Genomic DNA, 23,748 nt, shown 5'->3' with positions numbered 1-23,748 from the left:
GCCTGTTCTGCTCTCCACTCTGTCTCTGGTGAATCCTCTCACCACCCCTGCACCTCTGGCCTGTACCCCAGTTCTGTATACACAAATAAATACATCTTTAAAAAAAAAAAAAAAACTACAAAAGTAGAGCCCTCCTTGGTGGTGTAATGGGTTAAAGCACAGCACTATGAAGCTGTGTCAACAATGCAGCACAAGTTTTATCCCTGACCAGGAACGTAACACACATGGCGTGGCAGGCCTGTCCTGACCTACCCACTGCTCCTCTCAGCATTGTATGTCAGTCAGTCCTCCTGTTTTGTTCCCCACTCTGTCTCTGGTGAATCCTCTTATCCCCCACACCTCTGGCTTGTACCCCAGTTTGGTGTACATAAATAAATAAATCTTTAAAAAAAAAAACTACAAAAGTATATGCTAGTTTTACAAACTATATAGGCCGCTTTATTTACTTACATATAAGTATCCAAAAACCTAAATCTCTTAGTATTGTAAATAAGGCAGGATCTTTCTCTCCATTACATAAATAAGACTTGAGGAAGTCAAATAACTTGCTCAGGAGCCAGTATTTAAGTTCAGGTCTATGTAGTGTCCCCCCCACCCCTTTTAAAGATTTATTTATTTGTATGTATGTAAGAACTAGGGTACAGGTCAGAGGTGTGGGTGGTGGGGGTGATAGGATTCACCAGAGACAGAATGGAGAATAGAATTGGTAGATTGACTGAGGGGAGGAACTGGTGAGACAGGAGAGTTCTGCTGTACTGTAATGTGGGTTACCTCCCTGGCCAGGGTTTGAACTCGTGCTGTAGTGGCTACAGATTGCTTCTAAATTCAGGTCTATGTAGTGTTAGACCCTTAATTCTTTTTACTTTGCTATGCTACCTGTTTACATTCTTGATTAGAGATGATTTTGAAATTACTAGTATTCTTTTACAATGCATTTGGTGACAGTGGCAACTTATAGAAGGTAGTCATCAGAAAATGGTGACTTCTGTCAAATTGCTTTTTTCTGAAAACCACATGAGGTCTTTTCCATGGGAAGGATATTAGTAACTCTGATAAGGCACTTGGGATACTTTTAGGTGTATCAAAGATTTTAGTAAATAACAACTTTGGTAGTTGTGAGCAGTGAAAGCTACAGAATCTGTTGGAAAAAAGAGGAAGAGAACAAGAAGGGGAAAAAAAGTACATTTTTCTTCCAAACAAAATTTCACAACTTTCTGGGTCCGAGTTCCACTCTTAATAAAATTTTAACTTCAATACATGACTACCTTTTCATCTCAAAAGTAAATATATGTATGAACATATAGTCCAAATATGAAAGACTCATTTTTATTTGTCTTCCCATCCCCCAGTTATTTTTCCTTTAAAATGTTTACGTTAGCTTGTATGTTATCTTGCTATTTTTAAATGAATTGATAAATATTTTTAAACTTTCTTTACTTTCTAATATTGGAAAATATTGATAGCTATAATTCACATAAAGAAAAGATTTTCAGACTTTTCAACAGTTCTTGAGAGGACAAAGGAATTTTGAGACCAAATAATTTGAAAAATGGTACAGTATATTACTAAGTCACTAATAATGTATACTGTATAGCTCAAAATAATGTAGGAAAATCCCCATGATATAATAATGTTGTTGAGAAATCATGATACAATTTTTGTAAATGTTATTGTGGAAACAAATACTAGAAAATACTACTGAAGAAAATACAATAGGATACAGATAGTCTTTCTGTGAAGGTTATATTTTGAATTATCCTTGGTTTTTCTAAAGGCTTTTATTCTATAATTAAATTTTTATATGGTGAAAAATATGTTAAAACATGAATGGGAATATCTCTTTCAGAAACTGTGTAGTGACGCTCAAGTTAAAGTCTTTGGGAAATGCTGCCAGCTGAAACCTGGAGGTGACAGTTCTTCCTCCTTGGACAGTTCTATGACTTCAGCTTCTGATGTAAAAGACCAATGTCCTAAGTACCAGGTAAGATCATGATGGCATTATTTTCTTCATTGCCAATGTGTTTGAGTAGCTGCAATGTGGTAGATACCATTTTAGGAACTGGGGGTATAACAAGGACTAGTGCTTGCCTTCTTTGACAAGCTTACATTATAGCTGGGGAGACAGTTAACTAGACAGGTAAGCTTATGAACTTTGATAAATCTTAGCAGAGGGTAAGTCTGTAGAGCTATGGGCTACTGGGATAATTTCTTATTACATGTACACTTACTAAAATGTCAGCTGTAATATGAAATAAAGTATGATTGGAAGTATACACAATCAGAAATGTGGCTCTTTTACAACATCAGAATTAAATAAATCAGTGATAACATAGGAACTCTGTAGCAACATATTTTATATAAGTTAAGTGTTTGGTTTTATACTAAGCAAAATGTCATACGATGTGAATTTATCTAATCCAAGAGTGAATGAATGAATCAAAAGTATTTTTTTAAATAAAGATTTATTTATTCATACAGAACTGGGATACAGGCCAGAGATGTGGAGGGTGAGATGATTCACCAGGGACAGAGTGGGGAGCAGAACAGGCAGATCGACGAAGTACACTGCTGAGGGGAGCAGCGGGTGGGTCAGGAGAGGTCTGCCGGCCTTGTGGTCACCTCCGGGGCAGGCGGGGATCGAACTCATGCGGAAGTGGCTTAAGCTTCTTAGTGCAGTGCTTTAACCTGCTGTGCCACCACCGGGGAGGGCCTGAATCAAAAGTATTTTATAATTAGTAATACCAGAATTGAATCCTGGACTTTTAAATTATTTGTCATTAAGGAATTTTATTTTGATGGAAATAGGCCACATTGTGATAGCATATGTAGACAAGCTCTGAAGTTGTTTAAATCCAAATAGTAAGAAGTACTGACTTGTTACCCTTGTCTTCCTCTTAATGCCTTGCCTTAGGCATGCAACCACAATTTCTTGATGGTGCCAGTTCACTTATGTGGGGAAATTTCTAACTTGATCAGTTGTACTAGTTGTCTTTCATCCTAGTATGTGTGAAGAGTGAGTATAACAGACATGTAGGTTGTAGAAACTGAAGCACAGTAAGTGAATGTAATCACATTTTGTACCTTTTAAAGAAGGTTACCCACATAATCTGGTAGAAATTTAATGTTAGGGGCCCTCCCTGGTGGTGCAGTGGGTTAAAGCACTTCACTAAGAAGCTATAGCCACTTCTGCATGAGTTCAATTCCCGCCTGCCCCAGAGGTGACCACATGGCGAGGCAGACCTCTCCTGACCCGCCCGCTGCTCCCCTCAGCAGTGTACTTCATAGATCTGCCTGTTCTGTTCCCCGCTCTGTGTCTGGTGAATCCTCTCACCCTCCACATCTCTGGCCTGTACCCCAGTTCTGTATGAATAAATAAATCTTTAAAAAAAAAAAAAAAGAAATTTAATGTTACCCTGGAAGTCTGCTTTCTTTTGGAAGAAGGCATTGAATAATTATAGCATGTAGTTCATTATATTAAATGAGATTTCAAGTAACTAGAACTTCTTTTCAGTTTACAGAGATTATTCTAAATTATTAACCGCTAGTAATTAGTGCTTGTAAAGAATTGATTGCTTAAGTTCGGGTCTTTTATTTAATTAAAAAAAAAAACAACTAGGACCTTTTAAAAAAGCATTAAAGATAATAGTACTTCCAAGGAAACCTGCACCCCTCTGTTTATTGCAGCATAATTTACGGTAGATAAGCTATGTAAGTAACCCAAATACCCAAAAATAGATGACTGGATCTAGAAGATGTTGTATATTTACACAATGGAATATTACTTAGCAATCAGAAAAGCATAAGCACATGCTTTTACAGCAAAATGGATGGAACTGGAAGGGATTATGCTTAGTGAAATAAGCCAGAAAAAAAGAGAGAAATATTGAATAGTCTTATTTATAGGAGGAATTTGGAACCAAATAATCAGAAAATAAAAAAGTAACTACAATAAAGTAAAAATCAAAATCATCAGGCAACTATAGGTGAGAGACATTGTGTAGGGATAGGAGTGGGACAAGCACAAGGGACACTGGTATTAATGCATGGGTGAATTAATTGGTGGTGGGAATTTCATGGGGGAAATCATACATTGTAGAAAAATGAATATATTGAAGAAAAGAAAAAGTTTTTTTTTTCTTTTATAATTTTTTAAATGTATATATGTTTTTTACATTATTCTTCATTTTGTATAGTTTTTCATCTCAGTTGTAATCCCTGTGGACTTCCCACCACCAGTTCACCCATGTGCCATCACCATAGTCCCGTAGGCTCTTCCAGTCCCAGTTTTGATCCCATTTCCCTCTCTGCCCCTGTAGATTGTTTCTGATTTATAGTTGTTTGTTGATTTTCATTTTTATTTTACTGCAATAGTTTTTTTTCTCCCCTGATCCCTTACACTCCTGCTTTGAGTGAAGCCATCCAGTATTTTTCTTTTTCATTCTGGCTTATTTCACTAAGTGTGATCCCTTCCAGCTCCATCCATGTTGCTGCAAATGGCATGAGTTTCTCTTTTTGATTGCTGAGTAATATTCCATAGTGTATATGTACCACATCTTCTTGATCCAATCATCTGTTTTTGGGTATTTGGGTTGAATCCATATCTTCCCTATTGTAAATACTGCAGCAGTGAAAATAGGGGTGCAGGTGTCCTTTTGAATTAATATTTTCATGTCTTTTGGATAAATACCTAGGAGAGGAATTGCTGGATCATATCGAAGCTCCATTATTAAAAAATTTTAATATAATAGTTTATTTTAATAACATTTTATGCCTTTTTCTATTTCAATTGTAATCCCTGTGGGCTTTCCAAAGGGATCACCAGATCACCTGTGTGCTATCACCAATGTCCAGTGCACTAACCCTTGCCTCCATTTTTGATTCCACTCCCCATTCCATCCCCATAAAAGGTCTCTGGTATATAGTTGCTGATTATTACTAATTTTTCCTCCTTGGTCCTTTATGCTCCTGCTATGAGTAAAGCCATTCGATATTTTTCTGTTCTTTTCTGGTTTAATTCATTAAAAATTCGAAGCTCCATTTCTAGCAGTTTGAGAAACCTGCAAATAGCTTTCCATAATGGTTGTACCAGTTTGTATTCCTACCAGCAGTGTAGGAGAGTTCCTGTTTCTCTACCTCCTCTACTTCCTCACTAAGATTTGTTATTGCTAGTTTTTTAAAATATGGGCCATTCTCACTGATGTAAATGGTATCTCGTGTGGTTTTGGTTTGCATTTCCCTTATTATAAGTGATGTTGAACATTTTTTCATGTGCCTACTGGCCGTCTGCGTTTCTCTTTGGAGAAGTATCTTTTTTGCTCCTTTGCCCATTTTTTGATGGGGTTGTCCACTCTATTTGTGTTGATTTTCACCAGGTCTTTGCATATCTTTGTGATTAGTCCTTTATCATTAGTATTGTGTGCAAAAACTTTCTCCTAATTAGTGGGGATTTCTTGGTTTTGTTTAATGTTTCTTTTGCTGTACAGAAGCTCTGTAATTTGATGTAGTTCTAGCTGTTTATCATTTCCTTTACTATTCTTGCTTTGAATGATAAGACTTTAAAGATTTTACTGAGGTGTTTGTCATATAGTGTTTCGCCAATATTTCATTCTATATTTTATGGTTTTAGGTTTTATGTCTAGTTCTCTAATCCAATTTGAGTTGTTCTTTTATGTGTGGTGTGAGGTAATAACAAGCTTAATTTTTTTGGATGTAGCAGCTGTTTTCCCAGCACCATATGTTGAACAAACTTACTTTGTTCCATTGCATATGCTTTGTTCCTTTGTCAGAGATTAGCTGTCCATAAAGCTGTGGGTTTCTATTTGGGTTTTGTGTTAAATTCTTTTGGATGTCTGTCACTGTTCCAGTACCAGGCAGTTTTGATTATTATGGCTTTGATCGTATAGTTTGAAGTCTGGGAGTGTGATACCTTTGTTCCCATTTGTTTTAGTCAAGAGAGTTTTTGCTATTCTAGGTTTTCTGTGGTTCCAATATGAATCTTATCAATACTTGTTCTATTTCCTTGAAAAGTCACTGCATCTCTAGTGATGAAGACTGTGTTGAATACATATAAACGGATGATTAAATAAGTCGCTGTTCTATCATTACTTTAGCCTTTGAATATAGAAATCAGCTCTATCTCTTGTTTTCAAGGGATGCTCAGTGGTACAAATTTTCAGTTGACCTCATTGCTACCTCATTGCTTCCCTAAAAGTAGAAAATAAATATTTGGTAGGAATTAAAGCTATTTGCCACACTATCTAACAGAAACCAAATAGATGATTTCAATATTTAGTTCTCTTCTGACATTTTAATCAGTTCTTTGAAAATAAGACTTTCTAATCTTTCAAGTAAGTCCTTTAAAAAAATACCGGATGGTTTCACTCACAGCAGCAGTATAATGGACCAGGCAAGAAAATAATAATAATGAACAGCTATATACCAGAGACATTTTATGGGGGTGAAGTGGAGAATGGGATCAGAAATAGTGGGGGGAAGGAAATGCACTGGACTATGGTGATCGGCACAGGGTGATTTGGTGATGTGAAGCCCATGGGGATTACAACAACTGAGATGAAAACGTGCATAAAATGGTGTTAAAAAAAACCCAAAAACTTGAAGCAGTGTAAAATATCTCTTTTGTTAACCAGACTTCATCGTTTTGGTAGGACTATATTTCACTTTAACCATTGAAAATTTAGTAGCAAGAACTGAAATGTCTCTAAGTGTGAAATACTTATCAGATTTTGAAGGCTTCATGTAAAAATGTTGTATTAATTATTTTCATACTAATTACACACAAATGGTATTTTGCAACACTGGGGTAAATAAACTGCATGTTTTAAATTAAAAGAAAAAAAATACAAAATAAAGACATGTTACCCCATTTGTGAATCTCTCTTTTGAACAGTAGGAGTGGTAAAATTGTTATGCATATTCAGTGAATTCTATTTCTTGTTATCTGTTGTGAAATGTTGTGAAATGTTGCATATGTATAAGATGTACTTGAGTGTTTATTTTACTTTATTTGTAATAGCAAACACCTGGAACTGACCGGAATGTTAATCAGTAAGGAGAACTGACTTGATAAACTATGTTATTTTATACTGAAGGGTAATAATGCAATTCCTCTAAGGAATCCATGTGTGATGACATTAGATCTATAAGACATTATGAAGAACAGTGTCTCCAATATGTCTCCAATCACTTTTTTCCCCAAAGATACTATCTAAAGTAACTACACCAAAGGAGTTTTTAATAAAAATCAGTATATGAACTAGTGATATGGTTTAAAACTATGTTATTTTACCAATATTTTAATCTTCATTTAGGGTTCTCGGTGCTCTTCTGATGCCAGTATGCTTGGAGAGATGATGTTTGGCTCAGTGGCAATGAGTTACAAAGGATCCACCTTAAAAATTCATCAGATCCGGTAAGGACTTTTCTGATTTTTCTTAATGAAGTCATTTTTAGAATGGGTAATTTTTTGAAGATGTGAGAACTTCATATAGTTTTCATTTCACTTGTGCATGTCATATAATCTGTGATGGATTTAATACTACTTCATTATTGTAGTAACTGTGCTGTGAAATTTCTGTGACACATTTTTATATCTGAAACCAAGAAGGTAATTTTGTTTCAATTTTTATCATTCTTTTTCTTCATAGTTCCCCTCCACAGCTTATGCTCAGCAAAGTTTTTACGGCTCGGACTGGCAGCAGTATCTGTGGAAGTCTCAATACGTAAGTGGCTCTGGGTCCAGAAAAAAATGAATTATTTAATATGCTCAAAGTATAAGAAATAACATCTTGCTCTAGGGATTACAGCATAAATTCATAATCTGTTCCTTAAATTTGAAAGTTCATGAAATCCAGATTCCCCCTTGTCCTTTACTTTATTGAGATATAATTGGCATAAAATATGTTTAAGTTTGAAGTACAGTGTTTTGGTTTGATACATTTACATTTATATATTACAAAGTAGTTAACACAGCTAACACTTCCACCCTATCACATAATTGCCACTTCTTTTTTGTGGTAAAAACATTTATGATCTATTACTATAACAGCTGTAAATATAAATATATAATATAGAGTTTGAGTGTTTTTAGATGCTACATATACATATATGTGTGTCTATATGTGTTTGTGTGTGCATGCACTATCTTTTTTTTGTCAATTTATCATTGGCGAATGGGTTGTCTGTATATTTTGACAGTTGTCAGTTATACTGCAGTATATTAGAGTGAGCATGAGGTCCTCATTTCAGTTATTTTGGATATATATACCCATAAGTATCATTGCAGGATAATGTTTGTTCTATTTTTATTTATTTGAGGGACCACATTATACTGTTCAGTAATATATCAATTTAACATTTTCATTCAGTGAGCAAGGGTTACCCTTTCTCCACATCTTTGACAACTCTTGATAGCTCTTATCTTTTGTTGACAGCCATTCTAACAGATGTGAAGTGATATCTCATTATACTTTGATTTGTTTTCCATTAATGATTAATGATTGGCCATTTTCATGTCGTCTTTGGGAAAAATATCTCTTCACTTCTGAATATTCAGAGAAACTATTTGATATTTATTGGGGATTTATTTTTTCACTTTTGCTTAATATGAGTTCCTTATAGATTTTTGATATTGCTGCTTAGTAGACATAGGATTTGAAATTTTTTTTTCCCATTTGGTAACATGCCTTTCATTTTGTTTAGGATTTATTTTACTGTACAGAAACTTCTAAGATTTATGTAGTTCCACTTATTTATTTTTGTTTTTGTTGTTTGTGCTTTTGGTTTTACAGCTTGGAAATTGCTGTTAAGAGCAACATCAAGAAGCTTTTCCCCTATGATTTCTAGTTTTATGGTGCCAGGTCTTATGTTTCAGCTTTTAATCCATTTTGAGTTCATTCTTATTAGTGGTGTAAGATAGGTCTCCAACTTAGTCTTCTGCATCTGTTTATCCAGTTTTCCCAGCACCATTTATTGAACAGACTTTTCTTTCTCCATGGAGTATTCTTTGTTCCCTTATCATATATTGACTGAATATATGGTTATTTTGGGGCTCTTTATTTTGTCATACTGGTCTATATGTTTTTGTTTTTGCCAGTACCATAGTGTTACAACTGTTTAAAATTTGTAATACAGTTGGAGTGTGTGACTTTTTTTTTTTTTTTTTTTTTGCTTTTTCTGTTTTTGAGAAAAATGCTATTGGAATTTTGATAGGGATTGTACTGAATTATACATGACTTTTGGTAATATGGACATTTTTACAGTCTTCATTCTTTGATTTATAGACACAGGATATCTTTTTTCTGTTTTCAGTAAAGACGTACAGTTTTCAGTGTGTGAAAGCCTTTCAACTCCTTGATTAAATTTGTTCTTAAGTGTTTTGTTATTGTGCTATTCATTCAGTTTTTTCTTAATTTCTTTTTCAGATGTTTAGTGTTAGTGTAAGGAAACAACTATTTTCTGTATCTAGATTTTGTGTCCTGTAACTTTTCTAATTCAATGATTAGTTGTAATAGTTTTTTTTTTTTTTTGGAGTCTTCAGGGTTTTCTGTGCATCAGATATATCTTCTGCACATATAAACAGTTTTACTTCCTCCTTCTCTATTTAGATGCCTTTTCTTTCTTTTTCTCACCTGATTGCTCCAGCTAGTACTTGAATGCTAGCATCTTTGTCTTGTTCCTGATTTTAAAGGAAGAGTTTTCAATCTTTCACTGTTGTGAATGAAATTGGCTGTGGATTTGTTAATGCATGACCATTTTTTGTTGAGCTATGTTTCTTTTTTTCTTTTTTAAAGATTTATTTATTTATGCATACAGAACTGGGGTACAGGCCAGAGGTGCAGGGGTGGTGAGAGGATTCACCAGAGACAGAGTGCGGAGCAGAACAGGCAGATTGTCGAAGTACACTGCTGAGGGGAGCAGCGGGCGGGTCAGGAGAGGTCTGCTGTGCCATGTAGGTCACTGGGGCAGGGATTGAACTCATGCTGAAGTGGCTTTAGCTTATTAATGCTATGCTTTAACCCATTATGCCACCAAGGAGGGCCCGAGTTACATTTCTTTTAGACCCACATTTTTAAAGGGTTCTTATGAGAGAAGGTTGTGTTTTGTCAAGCAGTTTTTCACCACCTGTTGAGATAATCATGGTTTTTATCTTTTATTCTACTGAGATGATAAGTACCATTTATTGATTTGCTTGTATTGAACACTCCTTGCATTCTAGACTTGAATCCCACATGATCAAATGTGTGTCTTTCAGTGTGCTGTTAAAGACAGTTTGCTAATAGTTTGTTGAGAATTTTTACATTTACAATCATCAGAGATTTTGGTCTATACTTTTGTTATTGTATCTTTATCTAATTTTGGTATCAGGGCGCTCCAGGCCTTCTAAATGAGATTAGGAGTGGCCCCTTCTCCAGAATGTAAAAAGTTTGAGGAATATTTATATTAAGTATTTTTTTAAGTGTTTGGTAGAATTCACCAACTGTTCTTTTCTGTGTGGGATATTTTTATTACTGATTCAATCTCTTGTTACTGGTCCATTCAGATTTTCTATTTCTTTTTCTATTACTATTGTAATTATTACCATTGTTATTTTCTTTAGATAATAAAATCTTAGTAGAAAGTATGTTTCTAGGAATTGATCTGTTTCTTCTAGATTATTCAGTTTGTTGGTGTTGGTGTATAATTGTTCAAAGTAGGCTATCATGATCCTCTTTATTTTTGTGATATTAGTTGTATTGTCTCATCATCTGGTTCTGATTTCATTTATTATTCTCCTTTTTCTGAGTTAGTTTAGTTTAGCCTGGGTTTGTCAGTTTTATCTTGTCAGAAAGTTATCTTTTATTTTCATTCATCTTTTCTGTTGTTTTTCTTGTCTTTTCAAAGTGTTTTTTTTTCCTTTTGATCTTATTTCCTATAGCATTAGAATTCACTTATTCTTATTTTTCTAGTTTCTGAGGTATAAACGAGATTGTTTCTTTGAGCTCTTTGTAGTTTCTTAAATTAGGCATTCATGCTATAAACTTCCCTTTTAGAACTTCTTTGTAACACCCCATAGGTTTTGATACTTTTATTTTCATTTGTTTCAAGATATTTCTTTCTTTCCCTTTTGAGGCTTCTTTGACTCATGGTTATTCAGATATTCAAATATGTACATATTTGAATTTTCTAACATTTCCTCCTGTTATCACTTCTAGTTTAATACTGTTGTTATCAGAATGAGTATGTTTTCAGTCTTTTTAATTTTGCTAAGACGTATTTTGTAATCTGTCTTTTGATCTGGCCTGGAGAATGTAAATGTGCACTTGCGAAGAGTGTGTATTTCTCTAATGTTGAATGGAAGTTTGTTATGTCTAGTCTGTTAGTTCCTTGCTTGATAACTTCTCCTCCTTATTGTTATATGACTATTATTGTTTCTTGTTATTGTTCCCTGACATAAAGTCTGTTTTGGGTAACATATGTATAGTTGTCTCTCCTCTTTTTTGGTTTCCACTAGTATGAAACATCTTTTTCTATTCCTTTATTTTGAATTTATGTGTGTGTCTAAAGCTGAAGAAAATCTCTTATAGATAGATAGCATATTGTTGGGTCTTGTTCTTTTATCTATCCTGTCACTATGCATGAAGGCTAGATTGTGCCGTCATGTCTGAGTTAAGTTCAAGAACCAGAGTTCTGGTTTTTCTTTCTCTGATTTGCTTGAAGCTATAGCTGGAAGTAAAATCTTGAATGCTGATTTTCCAATTCGTACCTGTGATGAGTTAACATCTACAGGTTGTACACTTGAGTTTTCAATGTTAGATTAGAATTAATGTTAGATTAGTCTTTGGTGGGCACAAAGGTATTATGCATAGTTAGTGCCAAGATTAGTATATCAAAGCTGAAACAAGTGTGGTCCTGATGTCAAGATTATGAATTTCATGCTTGAACCTGATAAATGAAGACTTGGAGCTTGGGTGCAGTGGTAATAGAATCCAGAGATGGATAATGCAGATGCTGAGATTTCTGATTAGGGAGAATATATGGAGGCACAAAGTCACAAGCATCATGAGACAGCAGAAGAGGAGGAAAAGGAACAAGAGAAAAATCTCAAGAGCCTTCATTAATTTTTAGTTCTCTAAAAAGATGTCTAAGGGGTTTCATTCGCTATGATTATAGCTCTCTTTTTTAACTTTTAGAAAATAGGCAGAGATTTTTTTTTTAGATATCATGAACACTTTAAATATTTGATGCCCAAAGCGCTAACTTTTAATAATGCTAATTTTTAAGAATTTCTATTTTTATTTGTAATTGGTAGTCCTTAAAATTTCAGAGTTTACTTTATACTAAAGGCAAAAATATTTTTGTTCTTCTGAGTGATTTTATAATATGTGGATTAAAGAAACTTTAGATATTTTGTTTAATTTCTTACTCTTCTTTCTTCCAAAAATTTAAAATATTATGGTGGGTACTTTGTAATTTAAATCAGGGTCAGGAGCTATCTCTGTAAAAGTCCAAGTAGTAAATATTGTTGGCTTTGTGGGTCAGACATTCTGTCATAGTTTCTCAACCCTTTCATTGGTGAATGGGTATGCACATTTTCCAGTAAAATTTTATTTGTAAAAACAGACAGGAAAAAAACAGAATTTTGCTCTCAGGCTATAGTTTTTCAATTTCTGACTTAAATAATAGTTGACAGTATGAATAGGGAAGCTGAAAATTTAAAACATTGTCTTACACTGGGCTATATGAAAAATTGCCATCAAGAGCATAAAATGAATTTGGAATTACTATTTTTTTCTCTTCTCCCTCTTAGGCTGCAAGACAGTCTTGAATTTATCAATCAGGACAACAGTACACTAAAGGCTGATAATAACACAATTATTAATGGACTACTTGGAAATATAGGTAAATGATTCCTTTGATTTGATAATTTTAAAATGTTAGATACATAGTAAGGAATTCCACATTTTTCTTAGTGATATAGATCTACGACCAAAGAGATTTTGAGTGTTTTTTAAAAGTGGAAAAAACATTCAAATTGCATGTTTAACATTTGTATTATTTGAAAAACATAATCTTATTTTTAAATTTAACATTCATATTTTATCTAAAAATCAGAGAAGTGGTAAAGATAGATTTTTGTTTTTTTAAACATAGATCTTTAAAAGGCACTGTCATTGATATGAAACACCCATGCTACTTCTCTTGAATATTCAGTTGGGGAAAACTGGTATTACACCTTACCTTTTCTCTTTTCCCTCACCATAAAAGTAACTTTTAAATAGTGCTCATTTTCATGACCTGTAATTTAGATATCTAGATGTTCAAATTCAGTGATGTGTAAAGATTTATGAAGATAAGAGCTCAGTAATTTGATTATTGTTGTTACGAAAATTCAACACTTGAAGTGCAAAACTTTCTAAAGGTTTTCATTTGTTTTATCTTAGAATGTTCAAGTAAGTTGCTAAAGCCCATATTTCCAGTGCATAAAGAATTGTTGTACCTCAGAAAGTGGATGACAGTTAAATTGGGTTGAATATTTTTCTCATTCTCTGTTGAATGAAAAATCTTTATTTCTAATTTATTTGAGTAAATATGTATTAATTACATGGATTAGTAGCAGATAGTTTCCTTTTGACTTGAGTTTTCTACTTTTTAAATTATGTTCCACCTAGCAAACCACTGATCACATGGTACACAAAGTTAAGCAGAAAGTGTTTATTTTATAGAAAATAGAAACTTTTTTTTTTTAAAAAGACTAACTTATTATAGTGGCTTTCATAAAAGTAAATATGTGACAAGGAAATAACAGAATCTTGATTTTAGTCTTAAACTTTTTTTTTTTTTAAAAAGACTAACTTATTATAGTGGCTTTCATAAAAGTAAATATGTGACAAGGAAATAACAGAATCTTGATTTTAGTCTTATAAAGTGCCCAGGTTGTATGAAAAGCTATTTTATTTTAACAAAATATATTATTTTAACAACATTAAGTCTGTTATCATTTGTAAAGGTAATTTGTATCATAGAGACTAGGTTTACTCACCTTTTCTGATTTAATATAGTAATAGGAAATTAATCCATTTTAAAAGTATAGATTTTATAAAATGAATGTTTTTAACTCATACATTCTTAATTGTGAATCAAAGCTATTTGAACACCATTTCTAATTTCCTTTAAATTTCCAATAACCAGCAAAGACTGATCATCTATTATATGCTATGTTGTCAGTGAGGATAGAGAATTGTTGAGAAGTTCATTAAGGGAAATTGGGTGGACAGGACTTAGTAATTAAATAGAAGAGCAGAGAGTGAACAATGGATCACAGGTGGCACTTTGCTATATGATTGCATAATTGCATGGCTATTAGTGCCATTTGCTGGCAGGAACAGAAGAAATTTAGAGTTGATATTAGGTTTAGGCATATTGGATGTATCAATGGGATAAACAAGTAGAGATAACCATTATAGTTAGATAGGTTTTAATAAGCATTTTATAGATGTATTATAGTGGTAGTTTCTGTAACATCAAAACTAATGAATGTATGATAATTTTAAGACAACAGAGGTTTTTCTTACTGATAAATTCCCAAAGGGTGTCCTTCGTTGACATATAAAATAATCACTGAACTCATGATAGTGATTGAGATGAGCAAGGAAATGTAAAAATAAGAAGGAACTGTTGTCCAGTGGTCTTTGCATGACATCTTAAGAATGCTGAGTATTGAGCTACAGGATTATATAAATCAAGAAAAGGTAGAAGAGTTTTGATTGTATTTAAATTCTGATAGAAATGAGATTATAAAGAGGATGAAGTTAGAGGTGATAATTGGTAGAATGAGATTTTTAAGATCCAAGCTGACTTATAAGAATTAGTTTTGGAAGGGAGGAACTGCTCAAGATATTTCACTCAAGTGAGTCCTTCACACATAGTTAAGTTGTGAATAATGTTACCTGTTTCGGCTACTCAGGTGAGGAGGGAGGTATTTGATTAAATGTATCTTAAGTAGGGGGTAAGAAAAGGAGGGTTTCCATCTGGTGAATTCTCTCTGTGTGTGTACCTGTACCTATGCATTTGTATCTGCATACAAAGTCATGTGCTTGAGCATAAGGGAGTAGCTAAGTTTTGAAGTAAATAGTAAGAAATAAAGGTCAACAATGAAACAGTGCTGCATATGTACTTTATAGGACCTCTTTTAGTAAAAATAAAATTTAATAATTTGAAAAATAAAATTCCTTTTGAAAACCTTCAGTTCTCAATTTTATCCTAGATAATTTTCCTAGATGTGTAGGTAGACTATTTTAATTAAGTTCAACTAAAGGGTAACTCAGCTGCTAGTTTCCAGGCTGAAAACTCTTTTTCAGTCCTCAGGCTGATGACTTTTCTGGTTAGGTATGTTGTAGCTGCTTTTTCAGCTAGGAGTGACATTCCTGTTTCCATAGTGACTGACCCCCCTTGTCTGGGAGCTCTGATTTCTCCCCATTATTTTGTAACTAATTACTAGGTTAGTGATTTTTATATTTCTGTATTAATTTACAAATAAATCCCTTGTCTGTGTTTGCTCTTGGTTGTATATTGTGTTCTATTTTCTCAGCTAAATGCTTAGGTATCTTTCTCTAACTGTACATGCAGAATACACTAACCTTAAAACTGACATTTGGAAGATAAAATATATATGGTGAATATCAAATTATATAAATAATATTACTGTGTATCTTGAATCTTTTAAAATTTTTTAGTTGTTTTTAAGGATACAATGGTTTTTATAATATTGTATATGCTTTGGAGGTATAGCATCACCCTCTTCTGATGTTTTTACTATGCCACACCGATAACCAAGATAACTGATAGTCCTCCACTAACATTGTTTGTATTAGAAAAGTTGAAGTATTTAAAACAATTTTTACCTTGTATACTAGAGACTTGTTTTTATTACTAATACAGATTTATTAGTAAATTGGCATGAAATTGTTATGTTTGATATAAGCCGTGACTGGAAGGAAGCTGGTTTGCAAAAACAGGAAGCCAGTTTGAATTATTCTTAATTGTTTAAAAGTTTCCATCTACATCTGTTGGTCTGCTTTTGTGCTGCCTTAGCTCACCTTTTATTCCTTACGCATTGTGGCTTTTCTAACAGCTCTCTTTCATGTGTATTTTACGTTTTTGCCATGTAGGTCTTTCACAGTTCTGCAGCCCCAGGCGGGCGTTCTCTGAACAGGGTCCGCTCCGCCTGATCAGGAGCGCCTCTTTCTTTGCAGGTTTGCCATGTGCTGTGTGGGTAGACTAGTTGGTGTGCCCCAGTGGCTAGAATCTGCAGTTAAGCTTTGGAAACAAGAGAGTAGATAAATGCAATTGGGAAGGGTGTGGTTAAGAAAACATTATTTAGGAAGTATATGAACCTAATTGCTTTCTACTAAATATGTTTTTTAAATTTGCAAAAATTGAGTTATCAATGTCATTGACATTTTCATTAAGTTGCAGTTAGTTGGTTTTATGTCAGTGGTTTTAAGTTTGGAATTGCAAATCAGATTTTAGTATGAACATCATTTCTTAAAATACCAGTTGAAATTTCTAATGTGATACTATCTTGTTTCCATTGCTGAATAACTTTGTATCATAGTTCACCAATTGCAGAAAATACTCCATTTTATCATTGTAAAATTTCTGGTGTACACTATTCCATAAGGATGATTTCTCTTGGAGCTAAGATTTAGATGAACAAGCACCATCCTAATACACTGTGGAAGGCATATAATTTGTTTATTTTTTAAATTGATGCTTGTAGAGTATGTTCATCCTTCTGTGTCTAGAAGTTCTATGTAACTTCTTGTTTCAAGCATTGTTTGTTTTCCTTACAAATAAGAGTCATGAACAATACATATTTGCTACAGGAAATTTAGAAAATTGGCAAAAAACCTTATTAGTAATTTTGTCAGCTAGAAAAGACATTAAAAAAAAACAAATTAGAATCATACTATTCTGTTTCCTTAAAATGTTTATTATGGATAATTTTTAAATATATAGCTAGAGTACCATCAGATATCCCTGACTTAGCATCATAATTTTTACTGTTCAATAGCTTTTTTTCTCATTTAATAGTATTTTGTGAATAGTTTTCCTGTTATTGACTATGATTTTAATCTATATACATGTTTTTACTCACCCCTTGCTTCTTTAGATTTTATATCATAGATTACTTTCATGTTATATATTAAATCTTCAGATAGATCTCAAAGCTTGTTCAACTGAGTAATAGCTCTTGGTGTTGGGTTTGTGCCATGCTATTAAAATAATAAATGAATGCAACAAGATGAGCATGATTTAATTTGCTATTTAAAAGAAGCAACATCAACCTGAATAGTAGTATGTTATGTAACTGACAGTTTTATCTTGATTCACAGTTCACAGCAATCCAATGGACATGCCTGGAAGAGAACTGAATGAGGACAGAGACAGTGGCATAGCACGTTCTGGTAAATACCATGTCTATGTATTTAATTTTTTTTAATAATACAGCTGTTGGCTATTGATTATCTTTTTTATCTTTACCTTTATCATCTAATTTTTTTGTGTAGTTTGTTATAATTGACACTAGCCTTGCAAGACAGTTACAGAAATAACATTTAAAATTTAAGGTTGTTCAAAAATTGGCAATGGCTACGCATGGCCTGAATGACTGCACAGTGGATTAAGCTTAGCCAGTACAATAGAAGTATTGATCAAGATACTGCTTACATTCCACAATAGAAAACAACATATTTGCTTGTTTCTGCTGCTTTTAACTAGATTCTAAGCTGTCAGTTTGTCTCTAGCCCAGACTTAAGGCATTTTTAAAGCATTGTTATAAGCATTTCTTTCAAACATGGACTCTTCGAAAACTTGTGTAACAAACTCTGAAACATGTTAGAGATAAAAGATACCAAAAACAAAACAAAAAAACACCAAAGCCCATATATTTAGTTACCCGTAGGGAACACAGAATCTATAAAGAATAATCAGGTGAAAATCACCTGTCATACTTCATTGTGTGATGTATTCTGTGATAGAAGTTCAGAGAAAGGGCACCTGACACCTGAATTTGGCAATTAGTCCTCTGTAAAGGACAACTTGAATTGTGTCTTAGAAATAAATAGTAGTTATTAAGGCACAGAAATGGAAGTAAGGCATACCACTTCAAGAGCAAGTGTTTTGTCAGGGCCCAGAGGTCAAATTAAGTGAAGAAGAAATAACTTAGGCTTGGATTACTGTTGGAAAGAAGAAACTTGATTCATCATGGTTATCCATTATGTTGTCATAAGGCTGTGTTTAATTTATGATTCAGTTTTGACATAGATTGGAAATCTTAGAACCTGGAATTTACCATATTTTTTAATTCCCAAGGTATGCATTTGAATAAGAAATTTCCAAAAATATTCTTATATTTTATTTCTATTTTTAGAGAAAGACTGAGATAAGTATTTGAAAGAAAATGAAAATCTCAACACCTTGTTCTGATAGGCAGCTGGAGCTAAAAAAAACTCTTAAAGACAAAAGCTGCAACTTTCAAATAACCTCACCCTTCTTTTCTAATTGAATTTTACATTTTGGTTAGGAATTCATATTTTCCTTATGTGTAACATAGAACTTTAGTTTTCTCTTCTGTAACAGGAATTTATTTCTTATTATTTTATCCAAGATTTCAGAAGTGATAAATTAATGTCTCTACACTTCATTGTCTTCATCTGTAAATTGAAAGACCTGGCTAGTTTGACTTTTCACACATACCATATAAGTAAATTGTGTATTTTCTTCTTTTTCTAATGGGATATTCTAAATACCAGAATTTAGTAAAGTGTAACATTTGAATGTTCACTAAAACCATATCCAAATTAGTTTTACATACTCAATCTTATACTACAGAGTCTATAATATTAATTGATTAAATGTTGTCTTTTCAAGAAAGTAGGTCAGAATTTGTTAGTCTTCATTGAACTTGTCATAGTTTCTCTAGCTTTCAGACTTACTGTCCAAAATAATAAATAATCTGGCATGTACCTCTTTATAGATGTTCATAATATTTCATAATAACAACTTTTCAGTATGTGATTAAAGTCGTGAAGATGGTAGTCTAAAAATACTGTCAAGTAAAAACAAGTTCTTAGTGTCATCCTCTGTCTATCCAGTTGGGTAAAGGAGAAGATCCTCGGTTCAAGAGAAAAAAAAAAAGGGTTGTTGCTTTGAAACTCAGGCCAAAAACAGAACTCTCAGATTCCATAGAAGGGTTTTAGTTTGGAGAGAGTATTTCCCCAGTTAAGATCCTGCAGCAGTTATAATCAGAGTAAACTTTACTGGAGTGTGCCTATTATCCCTGAGAATCTTTCAGAGAGCAGGATCTGTTCTTTCTATGGAGCTTAGTCAGTATAGTTATGACTCAGACGTGGCCAAGCTCTCAGAGGCTTAATGCCTTTGCACAGGTGGTTCATGAGTACTTTTTTTTTATTATTTCTGAAGAAAAAAATAATGTTTATTGAGTTTATGTGACTGCATCACTATGAGAGGTGTTTCAAGTACATTATCTTAGTTGTTTAATTAGTACTCTTTCTGGATGGATATTATTTGTCCTATTTTATAAATGAACAATGTAGAGAAAGAAATTAACCATGTTTATATTTCTTACACTCACAAAGTTAGTAAGTTGTAAATGACATCTTTAGATGGTACTTACACACTCAAGTTCAAGTTGAATTGCTTCCAATTTCTTTTCATGTAAGATATAAAGAGTTCTGCAGAAGTAGAGGATAGCCCTGTGGCCAAAAGGTGTTTCAAAGTAGCATTTTCTGAAGGTGGTGGTAAGGATTTCAAAACTAGGTTGTCACCGTCTCATATTACTACACTGTTAATGATTTTCCTCCTTTTCACCTTGTTACAACAGTGAGGTATTTTGAAATTTTAGAGGCTTATGAACAAAATTGATTAGAGTTACCACTTCTTAAGTTTGTTAAAAAGAAATTTATTCCTATGTTTTATTGACTCATACAGAATACCTTTCCTCATTCTGCCTTGACAGCATCTCTTAGCAGCTTGCTCATTACTCCATTTCCCTCCCCTAACTCCTCACTCACCCGAAGTTGCGCCAGCAGCTATCAGCGACGTTGGCGACGTAGCCAGACAACAAGTTTGGAGAATGGGGTTTTTCCTAGATGGTAAGTTATAACACTGCAGCATACATTTTTGGAAAAACTCATGAGACTTACTGGTTCCTTAAACTCAAGTGTGTGTGTGTGTGTGTGTGTGTGTGTGTGTGTGTGTGTGTGTGTATTTGACACAGCCTTTGTATTTTGTATACTTTAAGTCTGGAAGTAAAAACTTTTAAAATATATTTCAGTTATTTTTATTATAACAAGTTATGCATAATGTAAAATTTACCATTTTTAGCAGTACAATCTAGTGGCATTAGGTATACATTTGCATTTCTGTACAACCATCGTCAGTTTTCATGTCCAGAACACTTTTATCTCCCCAAACATATGATTAAATACTTTTATCTGTTAAGCAATACTCCCAAATCCTCCTTCCCTATACTCCTAAGAGCCACCATTCTATTTTCTGTCTTTTTGAATTTTACTTCAGTCGTATAAGTGGAATCTCAACAATATTTGTCCTTTTGTGTGTAGCTTATTTTACTCGGCAGAATTTGTCTTCAAAGTGCATCCATGTTATAACGTATCAGAATTTCATTCTTTTTTATGACTTACCATTCCATTATGTGTGTGTGTGCATTATATTTTTTATCTAGTCATCTGTGAATATTTCAGTTGCTTTATATCTTAATAGCTATTGTGAATTACACATTTACATTCCTGCTTTCAGTTATCTTAGTTACATGTGTGGAGGTAAAATTGTTGACTCATATGATAATTCTCATTTTAATTTTTTGATGGATCTTCCATTTTCCCACTGTAGCTGTATCATTTTACATTCCCATTTTGTTTCACAAAATTTCTAATCTCTCAGTGTCCTTTAAGAATAGTTAATTTCCATTTTTTTGATAATGGTCATCTTAATAGCAGGAAGTAGTGTCTCATTAGGAATTTGGGGATGTTTAGCATATTTACACATGTTTATTGGTCATGTATGTGTATTTCTTCTTTTGAGGCTCTTTAAATATCATTGACTTTGGAATCTATTCAAGTGCTTTTGCCTATTTTTGAATCAGGGTTTTTGGTTGTTGATCTGTAGGAGTTACTTTATAATCTGGCTATCAATCCATTGTCAGTCATATACTTTACAAATATTTTATTACAAGGATTGCCTTTTTGTTCTTTCACTAGTGTTGTTTATAGTACAACAGATTTTATATAGTCCAGTTTAACTATTTTTCTCTTGTTGTTTATGCTTTTGATGTTATAGCTAAGAAATCATTGCCAATTTCAGTGTCATGAATACTCTAATGGACGCGATCATACTGGGGTTTTTTTGTGTTAAGGCGTTCTGTAGTTTCAACTCTTAGATCTTTGATTTATACACTGCATGTTTTGATATTTCAGCGTTTCATGTTTCTCTTAGGCAAATTCACTCGTCATAGATCTATTTTTAATTTTTAAGAACAGTTACAAATAATGACGATTATTATTTCTTCCTTTGCTTACTCCCTGTAATTCATCTTTGATTTTGCTGCTACTATCAAAAGGAGAGAGAATACAGATCCTAGAACAAATAAGAGATTACATCAGACTCATCTATAAACCTAAAAATTCAGTCATTGTTATGAGTTGAAAACTATCTCCATTTTTTATTAATCTGAGTAGACAAAAAACTTACAACACTTCCTATTGAAATTTCTTCTGATAATGTGAGCAAAAAGGAGTAGCCAATAGATTTCACTAATTTAAAAGAAATTAAAAACGGAATTTTTTTTTTTATAAAATAGTAAATGACCTTTGGATCGCCTTCATTTAATAAGCAGGAAGATTGAATTGCATATTTAACTATTTTTATATATTTTTTAAATTAAAAATTTATTTTTAAGGTCTATAGAAGAAAGCTTTAATCTGTCAGATGAAAGCTGTGGCCCTAACCCAGGAATTGTGAGGAAAAAGAAGATTGCAATTGGGGTAATCTTTTCATTATCCAAAGATGAAGATGAAAATAACAAATTTAATGAATTCTTTTTTTCACATTTTCCTCTCTTTGAAAGCCACATGAACAAATTAAAGAGTGCAATAGAACAGGTAAGCATAGTTATATTGTTTGTTTACAGACTTTATAAGTTTCCTTTGAATCTTATTGTCCTGATTTAAGCAACTATGTTCACTTAACTGGGCAGAAAAATTTGGAGGTGTTTGAACCTTGCCAAGGGTTCTGGAAGATTCAGATAACCTTAAACTCTTTTTAAGGTGCTTATTGTCTAATGCAGTATCATAAATGAATAAAATAGCATTCATCTGGTCATTCAGTAAATATTTGAGGGCTGATAATGTGGCAAGGCTTTATTCTTGCAACTGAAGGTAAGATGTCAAAAAGCAGCACTACTGACCTATGAGACAGCAAACAAATAAATGAATATATAAAATCTTAGATGGTATTTAGTGCTCTGGAGATAAAACATACCAAAAATTTATAATGAATTTTAATTGGGAGCATTGCTAATTTAATATACTAGTCAGGAAGCTCCCTGATAAAATTACATTTGGTCCAGAGGTGAAGGAAGTAAACTAAAACTTCAGAAAGAATAATATTCTAGGTAGTTGCAAAAGTTCTATTGCAGGAGTGTGACTGGATTAGAAGTGAGAACAAGTCATGTATGGCCTCCAAGAAGCTACTGTAAGAATTTTGGCATTTGCTCTTAAGAAAGATGGGAAATTATTAGAGGGATTTGACTGGAAGAATAGCATTATTTCTAAGGATCTCTCTTAAATGCTGGTTAAAATAATACCTAGGAGAAAAGGTTGATGTTGTAGGGCCAGTTGGGAGACTCCAGATGAGAAATGATTGGTTCAAACCAGTTTAGTGATGGTGAGAAATCTGAATGTATCTTTAAAATAAAGTTAATGACATTAGCTAATGGACTGAATTGGGGTGCTTATAAGAGAAACAGAACAGTTGAGGTTGACTCAACATTTTTCGTTTCTGCAAAATGATATAGTTGCAATACTAAAATTTGAAAGACTATATATAATGGAGCAGCTTTAGTGAAGGAGGAATGGAAGTTTGCTTGATGCCTCCTGGACATCTGAATATTTATGAGTCTGGAGTTAAGGGGGAAGGTCCCAAATAGATAGCTGACAGTGTGGATATGGTATTGAAAACCATGAAACTGATTGAAGGAAAGAAGAAAGGTGAGGAGATGAGGAGCCAAGAAGGAAGAAATTAGCAAAGATTGAGAATTGACCACTTGAGTAGGAGAAAAAAACAAGGGCGCCTAGTAAAAACAAAGTGTTTGCAAAGGTAGGAGTGGTCAGTTGTGTCCAGTCCTGCTGACAGTGTTGATAACTTCTATAAGTTAACAAAATTATGAATATGAGATACAGCTTAAAGATAACTAAAAATAAAGAAGAACACTTTTTTAAGAGCCTCATACTCTACTGACTGAGTTAACTGGGTACTTAGGTGTTCAAAGGAATGACAAATGACTGACTTCCTATTGGAAAGACATTTCTGAATCTTAAAGGATTTGTAGGATTTTTTTTTTTTAAAGATTGATTTATTTGTGCATACAGAACTGGGGTACAGGCCAGAGGCTCAGGGGCGGTGAGAGGCTTCACCAGAGACAGAGTG

General features: G+C 33.3%; 1 protein-coding gene across 1 annotated transcript in view; it reads left to right on the top strand.

Annotated features, from left to right (window-relative positions):
* Positions 1 to 23,748, top strand: part of FNIP1 (folliculin interacting protein 1) — a 94,107-nt gene that overhangs the window by 42,386 nt on the left and 27,973 nt on the right. Inside the window, exons 3-10 of the mRNA XM_004686691.2 lie at positions 1,847 to 1,981; positions 7,329 to 7,429; positions 7,665 to 7,739; positions 12,806 to 12,897; positions 16,167 to 16,250; positions 17,394 to 17,465; positions 20,039 to 20,174; positions 22,001 to 22,202. Of these exons, the coding sequence (XP_004686748.1) occupies positions 1,847 to 1,981; positions 7,329 to 7,429; positions 7,665 to 7,739; positions 12,806 to 12,897; positions 16,167 to 16,250; positions 17,394 to 17,465; positions 20,039 to 20,174; positions 22,001 to 22,202 (897 nt within the window). The remainder of the gene's footprint in view (positions 1 to 1,846; positions 1,982 to 7,328; positions 7,430 to 7,664; positions 7,740 to 12,805; positions 12,898 to 16,166; positions 16,251 to 17,393; positions 17,466 to 20,038; positions 20,175 to 22,000; positions 22,203 to 23,748) is intronic.

The sequence above is a fragment of the Condylura cristata genome, unplaced genomic scaffold (genome assembly GCF_000260355.1).
Source record: "Condylura cristata isolate star-nosed mole 26May11 unplaced genomic scaffold, ConCri1.0 scaffold00021, whole genome shotgun sequence".
NCBI classification, from domain to species: Eukaryota; Metazoa; Chordata; class Mammalia; order Eulipotyphla; family Talpidae; genus Condylura; species Condylura cristata.
The sequence above is the reverse complement of the archived record's forward strand: the minus strand, read 5'-3'. Positions and strand labels throughout refer to the sequence as shown.